At 42.7% G+C, this 8,368-nt stretch overlaps 1 protein-coding gene across 1 annotated transcript; it reads left to right on the top strand.

The window, feature by feature from the left end:
• Positions 1 to 773: 773 nt before the first annotated feature.
• On the top strand, positions 774 to 8,153 carry LOC120043418 (histone H3.v1-like; the record flags this gene model as incomplete). Its single annotated transcript, XM_038987999.1, has 2 exons — positions 774 to 1,350; positions 8,090 to 8,153. Coding segments are annotated over exons 1-2 (329 nt in total), but the record flags the coding sequence as incomplete, so codon positions are not given.
• Positions 8,154 to 8,368: the final 215 nt, after the last annotated feature.

Below are 8,368 nucleotides of genomic sequence, written 5' to 3'. Positions count from 1 at the left end.
AGACAGCGGGGTTACCCAGAGGACTGTCTGGATGAGCGTTTCAGACAGCGGGGTTACCCAGAGGACTGTCTGGATGAGCGTTTCAGACAGCGGGGTTACCCAGAGGACTGTCTGGATGAGCGTTTCAGACAGCGGGGTTACCCAGAGGACTGTCTGGATGAGCGTTTCAGACAGCGGGGTTACCCAGAGGACTGGATGGATGAGCGTTTCAGACAGCGGGGTTACCCAGAGGACTGTCTGGATGAGCGTTTCAGACAGCGGGGTTACCCAGAGGACTGTCTGGATGAGCGTTTCAGACAGCGGGGTTACCCAGAGGACTGTCTGGATGAGCGTTTCAGACAGCGGGGTTACCCAGAGGACTGTCTGGATGAGCGTTTCAGACAGCGGGGTTACCCAGAGGACTGTCTGGATGAGCGTTTCAGACAGCTGGGTTACCCAGAGGACTGTCTGGATGAGTGTTTCAGACAGCGGGGTAGTAGAAACATCTGTTGGGTTGGTAGAATGTGTAAAGACCCATCTCATTGGTTAATATTCACTGTAGTAGAAACATCTGTTGGTTGGTAGAATGTGGAAAGACCCACCTCATTGGTTAATATTCACTGTTGTAGAAACATCTGTTGGTTGGTAGAATGTAGAAAGACCCATCTCATTGGTTAATATTCACTGTAGTAGAAACATCTGTTGGGTTGGTAGAATGTAGAAGTAGGTTTTAAATTCATACTTATTACAAATCTGTAGTTGTCTGACTATTACATTTATCTGCGTTAACCACTCCAGTCAACAGATGGCGATATGCGTTTTTCAGGCGATGCTATCAGAGTGACGTATAATGTAGTGGACGGGACGCTTCTTCAACAACATCTAGTCAGCCACCTCCGTAGCTTCCTAGCGGAAACATTCAAGCTGTTCAGACTGCTTCGGTGTAAATTTACCTCTGTATGTGAAACATAATTCTGTCTTTTAACTAGTTTCCCCATTTAATGTCATATTTCCGTTTAGTCAGGGAACGGTAGCTGGCTTGATAAATGAGCCTATCACTAGGCTAGTCGCTAACTAGCTAGGTTAGCTGGCTAACATCCCCGACCATGAGCTCAGCAAGCTACTGCCCTCCTGCTAAAAAAGAGGTCTGCTGGAAGGAGAAAGAAGGTATTTGGCTGAACGTTGTCGTGAAAGAGGAGGATGAAGAGAAGGATGTCACAGTAAACGAAGAAGTAGAGGGTGAGGCTGTTACAGAGAAAGAAGAGGAAGAAAACGATTATACTTTTTTTGGAGTGAATGAAGGACAGATAACTGTCATATTGAAGGAGGAGGAGAGGGAAGAGGAGGAGACAGAAGATCTGAGTAACACCAGTAAGTCCTTTCTTGAAAATAGTTTTTGAACTGATGTGTGGTTTTAAAACGGCATTCTACTCTAGTTCTGAGCTTAAATGCTGTTTATTAATGTAGGAATTGATAAAGCTACACTGTAAGATGTGAATACCATCAACAAGCTGGCCAACTACAAAACTTTAACAATGGATTTGCACGCAAAATCACAACTTAAATGTCTTACGGAATGGACTTGCCTTCATTCAATACTGCAATTCCATTGTGCTAAACTGGAGGCGATTCCAGCCCACTGTTGACTGCGGTCAAGTGAGCCGACAGTCGCAAAACGTGGTCAGTTTCTTCCTGAGTTTGCGTGCGGGAATACACTTTTTTTCAGGCAGGGAAACTGAGTTGAACGGACTCTCATGCACAGATAGTCGAGACGCTACAAATCATTCCAAGCAAACCGTTTGAAGCACACTTATTCAATCTTCCATAATAAAAATGATACCAAATCGTTTATTTAATTTCCGCGTTATCATAAAGTACTTTATCATTGCTAGAGTGCCAAGCGTAGGCTGGAGTGGTGTAAACGCTACAGCATACAATGACATTCTAGACGATTCTGTGCTTCCAGCTTTGTGGCAACAATTTAGGGAAGGCCCTTTGCTTTTTCAGCATGACAATGCCCCTGGACCTAGGTCCATACAGAAATGGTTTGTCGAGATCGGTGTCGAAGAACTTGACTGGCCTGCACAGAGCCCTGACCTCAACCCCATCGAACACCTTTGGGATGAATTGGAACACCAACTGCGAGCCAGGCCTAATCGCCTAACCTCACTAATGCTGTTGTGGCTGAATGGAAGCAAGTCCCCCACAGCAATGTTCCAACATCTAGTGGAAAGCCTTCCCAGAAGAGTGGAGGCTGTTATAGCAACAAAGGGGGGACCAATCCCCTTTTTAATTCACAATTTTGGAGTAAGATGTTTGACGAGCAGGTGTTCACGTACTTTTGGTCATGTAGTGTTTCTAGCGTGTTCCAAAGTTACTCTATAATTCTGTCACCGAAATAAATGTTGCTGTGGTTACAGCAGCTAGCGTAGTCCTTAGAATTTGGAAGGGTCATGGCCACTCCTACTCTGAAACAGTGGACAGTACCTATAGGACTTATTAAGGACGTCAGACATGGTGTATGACTAGATTATGAACAGTATCTATAGGACTTATTAAGGACGTCAGACATGGTGTATGACTAGATTATGAACAGTATCTATAGGACTTATTAAGGAAGTCAGACATGGTGTATGACTAGATTATGAACAGTATCTATAGGACTTATTAAGGACGTCAGACATGGTGTATGACTAGATTATGAACAGTATCTATAGGACTTATTAAGGAAGTCAGACATGGTGTATGACTAGATTATGAACAGTATCTATAGGATTTATTAAGGACGTCAGACATGGTGTATGACTAGATTATGAACAGTATCTATAGGACTTATTAAGGAAGTCAGACATGGTGTATGACTAGATTATGAACAGTATCTATAGGACTTATTAAGGACGTCAGACATGGTGTATGACTAGATTATGAACAGTATCTATAGGACTTATTAAGGAAGTCAGACATGGTGTATGACTAGATTATGAACAGTATCTATAGGACTTATTAAGGAAGTCAGACATGGTGTATGACTAGATTATGAACAGTATCTATAGGACTTATTAAGGAAGTCAGACATGGTGTATGACTAGATTATGAACAGTATCTATAGGACTTATTAAGGAAGTCAGACATGGTGTATGACTAGATTATGAACAGTATCTATAGGACTTATTAAGGAAGTCAGACATGGTGTATGACTAGATTATGAACAGTATCTATAGGACTTATTAAGGAAGTCAGACATGGTGTATGACTAGATTATGAACAGTATCTATAGGACTTATTAAGGAAGTCAGACATGGTGTATGACTAGATTATGAACAGTATCTATAGGACTTATTAAGGAAGTCAGACATGGTGTATGACTAGATTATGAACAGTATCTATAGGACTTATTAAGGACGTCAGACATGGTGTATGACTAGATTATGAACAGTATCTATAGGACTTATTAAGGAAGTCAGACATGGTGTATGACTAGATTATGAACAGTATCTATAGGACTTATTAAGGAAGTCAGACATGGTGTATGACTAGATTATGAACAGTATCTATAGGACTTATTAATTAAGGAAGTCAGACATGGTGTATGACTAGATTATGAACAGTATCTATAGGACTTATTAATTAAGGAAGTCAGACATGGTGTATGACTAGATTATGAACAGTATCTATAGGACTTATTAAGGAAGTCAGACATGGTGTATGACTAGATTATGAACAGTATCTATAGGACTTATTAAGGAAGTCAGACATGGTGTATGACTAGATTATGAACAGTATCTATAGGACTTATTAATTAAGGAAGTCAGACATGGTGTATGACTAGATTATGAACAGTATCTGTAGGACTTATTAAGGAAGTCAGACATGGTGTATGACTAGATTATGAACAGTATCTATAGGACTTATTAAGGAAGTCAGACATGGTGTATGACTAGATTATGAACAGTATCTATAGGACTTATTAAGGAAGTCAGACATGGTGTATGACTAGATTATGAACAGTATCTATAGGACTTATTAAGGAAGTCAGACATGGTGTATACCTACTTAATGCTTTAAATGATGATCACTTTCCTGTATATCATCCTAGCAGGCAGGCAGACAGACACTTTCCTGTATATCATCCTAGCAGGCAGGCAGACAGACACTTTCCTGTATATCATCCTAGCAGGCAGGCAGACAGACACTTTCCTGTTTATCAACCTAGCAGGCAGGCGGACAGACACTGTCCTGTATATCATCCTAGCAGGCAGGCGGACAGACACTGTCCTGTATATCATCCTAGCAGGCATAGACACTTTCCTGTATATCATCCTAGCAGGCAGGCGGACAGACACTGTCCTGTATATCATCCTAGCAGGCATAGACACTTTCCTGTAAATTGTCCTAGCAGGCAGGCGGACAGACACTTTCCTGTTTATCATCCTAGCAGGCATAGACACTTTCCTGTATATCATCCTAGCAGGCATAGACACTTTCCTGTATATCATCCTAGCAGGCAGGCGGACAGACACTGTCCTGTATATCATCCTAGCAGGCATAGACACTTTCCTGTATATCATCCTAGCAGGCATAGACACTTTCCTGTATATCATCCTAGCAGGCAGGCGGACAGACACTTTCCTGTATATCATCCTGGCAGGCATAGACACTTTCCTGTATATCATCCTGGCAGGCATAGACACTGTCCTGTATATCATCCTGGCAGGCATAGACACTGTCCTGTATATCATCCTGGCAGGCATAGACACTTTCCTGTATATCATCCTAGCAGGCATAGACACTTTCCTGTATATCATCCTGGCAGGCATAGACACTTTCCTGTAAATCATCCTAGCAGGCATAGACACTGTCCTGTAAATCATCCTAGCAGGCAGGCGGACAGACACTTTCCTGTAAATCATCCTAGCAGGCATAGACACTGTCCTGTATATCATCCTAGCAGGCATAGACACTTTCCTGTATATCATCCTAGCAGGCATAGACACTTTCCTGTATATCATCCTAGCAGGCAGGCGGACAGACACTGTCCTGTATATCATCCTAGCAGGCATAGACACTGTCCTGTATATCATCCTGGCAGGCATAGACACTTTCCTGTATATCATCCTGGCAGGCATAGACACTTTCCTGTATATCATCCTAGCAGGCATAGACACTTTCCTGTATATCATCCTGGCAGGCATAGACACTTTCCTGTATATCATCCTAGCAGGCAGGCATAGATACTTTCCTGTATATCATCCTAGCAGGCATAGACACTTTCCTGTATATCATCCTGGCAGGCATAGACACTTTCCTGTATATCATCCTAGCAGGCATAGACACTTTCCTGTATATCATCCTAGCAGGCAGGCGGACAGACACTGTCCTGTATATCATCCTAGCAGGCATAGACACTGTCCTGTATATCATCCTGGCAGGCATAGACACTTTCCTGTATATCATCCTGGCAGGCATAGACACTTTCCTGTATATCATCCTAGCAGGCATAGACACTTTCCTGTATATCATCCTGGCAGGCATAGACACTTTCCTGTATATCATCCTGGCAGGCATAGACACTTTCCTGTATATCATCCTGGCAGGCATAGACACTTTCCTGTATATCATCCTGGCAGGCATAGACACTTTCCTGTATATCATCCTGGCAGGCATAGACACTGTCCTGTATATCATCCTAGCAGGCATAGACACTTTCCTGTATATCATCCTGGCAGGCAGGCAGACAGAGACACAGTTGAAGTCGGAAGTTTACATACACCTTAGCCAAATACATTTAAACTCAGTTTTTCACAATTCCTGACATTTAATCCAAGTAAAAATTCCCTGTTTTAGGTCAGTTAGGATCACCACTTTATTTTAAGAATGTGAATTGTCAAAATAGTAGAGAATGATTTATTTCAGCGTTTATTTCTTTCATCACATTCCCAGTGGGTCAGAAGTTTACATACACTCAATAAGTATTTGGTAGTATTGCCTTTAAATTGTTTAACTTGGGTCAAATGTTTCGGGTAGCCTTCCACAAGCTTCCCACAATAAATTGGGTGAATTTTGGCCCATTCCTCCTGACAGAGCTAGTGTAACTGAGTCAGGTTTGTAGGCCTCCTTGCTCTCACTCGCTTTTTCAGTTATGCTCACAAATGTTCTATAGGTTGAGGTCAGGGCTTTGTGAGGGCCACAACTTTTCCCACAACTTTTGCCACAACTTTGGAAGTATGCTTGGGGTCATTGTCCATTCGGGAAACCCATTTGCAACCAAGCTTTAACTTCCTGACTGATGTCTTGAGATGTTGCTTCAATATATCCCCATAACCACCAGTCCCTCCTGCAGCAAAGCACCCCCACAACATGATGCTGCCACCCCCGTTTTTCACAGCTGGGATGGTGTTCTTCGGTTTGCAAGCATCCCCCTTTTTCCTCCAAACATATCGATGGTCATTATGGCCAAACAGTTCTATTTTTGTTTCATCAGATCAGAGGACATTTCTCCAAAAAGTAAGAACTTTGTCCCCATGTGCAGTTGCAAACCGTAGTCTGGCTTTTTTTATGGTGGTTTTGGAGCAGTGGCTTCTCCTTGCTGAGTGGCCTTTCAGGTTATGTCAATATAGGACTCGTTTTACTTTGGATATAGATACTTTTGTACCTGTTTCCTCCAGCATCTTCACAAGATCCTTTGCTGTTGTTCTGGGATTGATTTGCACTTTTCGCACAAAAGTATATTCATCTCTAGGAGACAGAATGCATCTCTTTCCAGAGCGGTATGACTGCTGTGTGGTCCCATGGTGTTTATACTTGCGTACTATTGTTTGTACAGATGAACGTGATACCTTCAGGCGTTTGGAAATTGCTCCCAAGGATGAACCAGACTTGTAGAGGACTACAATTTTTTTTCTGAGGTCTTTGGCAATTTCTTTTGATTTTCCCGTGATGTCAAGCAAAGAGGCACTGAGTTTGAAGGTGGGCCTTGAAATACATCCACAGGTACACCTCCAATTGACTCAAATGATGTCAATAAATCTATCAGAAGCTTCTAAAGCCATGACATCATTTTCTGGAATTTTCCAAGCTGTTTAAAGGCACAGTCAACTTAGTGTATGTAAACTTCTGACCCACTGGAATTGTGATACAGTGAATTATACGTGAAATAATCTGTCTGCAAACAATTGTTGGGAAAATGACTTGTGTCATGCACAAAGTAGATGTCCTAACCGACTTGCCAAAACTATAGTTTGTTAACAAGAAATTTGTGGAGTGGTTGAAAAATGAGTTTTAATGACTCCCACCTAAGTGTATGTAAACTTCCGACTTCAACTGTACATGTGGGTGTGTGTGATCAAGTAGACCTTCGTCAGTGGAGACAGGAAGCACCGAGGAGACCTCCGTCAGTGGAGACAGGAAGCACCGAGGAGACCTCCGTCAGTGGAGACAGGAAGCACCGAGGAGACCTCCGTCAGCGGAGACAGGAAGCTCCGAGGAGACCTCCGTCAGTGGAGACAGGAAGCTCCGAGGAGGCCTCCGTCAGTGGAGACAGGAAGCACCGAGGAGACCTCCGTCACCTGAATCTGGCTCTCCTCTCAAGAAAAATATATTTGTTTATGCTTAATTCTTTCATAACATTAACTAATTATTTATTCATGTTTCGCTCAATTATGTATAATGGGCCTTGAGCAAATTTGTTTCTTTCAATTATGTGTTGTGTAATTTTACCAAAATATGCAGCTCACGTTTATGACATTGGTAACATTATCCTAGTACACACCTGACTGCAGGACATTGACAGGCCAGCTGATGGGCCCTGGGCAAATCTCTTGTACTGGGAGTACTCTGACAGGACTTCCTCTGGTGTAATTATGCCTTAGTCAAGTGCTCCTTGTAAAAGGCAACCAGACCCCTCAACTCCTCCTGACCATACTGACTGGCGGACTCTCTGACTAAGAACCACACAGAGACCTGCATTTTGTAGTCGCTTTAATAATACTTGTGAAAACTGACTTCAGGTGATTGAGGGATCTAGTCTAGATTATACGTCATAGGAAGTTTTATCATGTGGCGGTTTCATTCAGGTCTCTGTTTAATTAAATCATATGTTTGTCTTTGACAGGAGAGAGACCAGACTCTCCTTCTGACAGCAGGAAGAGTCCTTCAGGGAAACCAGACCCCGAGACGTCCAAACCAGCAGGACGACATCACTGCTCCCAGTGTGGAAAGAGTTTTAGTCAGTTAGGGAGCCTGAGAACACATAAGAGAATACACACTGGAGAGAAGCCTTACCACTGTTCCCAATGTGGAATGACGTTTACCCAGTTAGGGAGCCTGCAAAACCATGAGAGGGGACACACAGGGGAAAAGCTTTTCCAATGTTCCTATTGTGGAAAGAGTT

The sequence above is a fragment of the Salvelinus namaycush genome, unplaced genomic scaffold, assembly GCF_016432855.1.
Source record: "Salvelinus namaycush isolate Seneca unplaced genomic scaffold, SaNama_1.0 Scaffold906, whole genome shotgun sequence".
NCBI classification, from domain to species: domain Eukaryota; kingdom Metazoa; phylum Chordata; class Actinopteri; order Salmoniformes; family Salmonidae; genus Salvelinus; species Salvelinus namaycush.
This window is presented reverse-complemented; position numbering and strand designations above follow the sequence as displayed.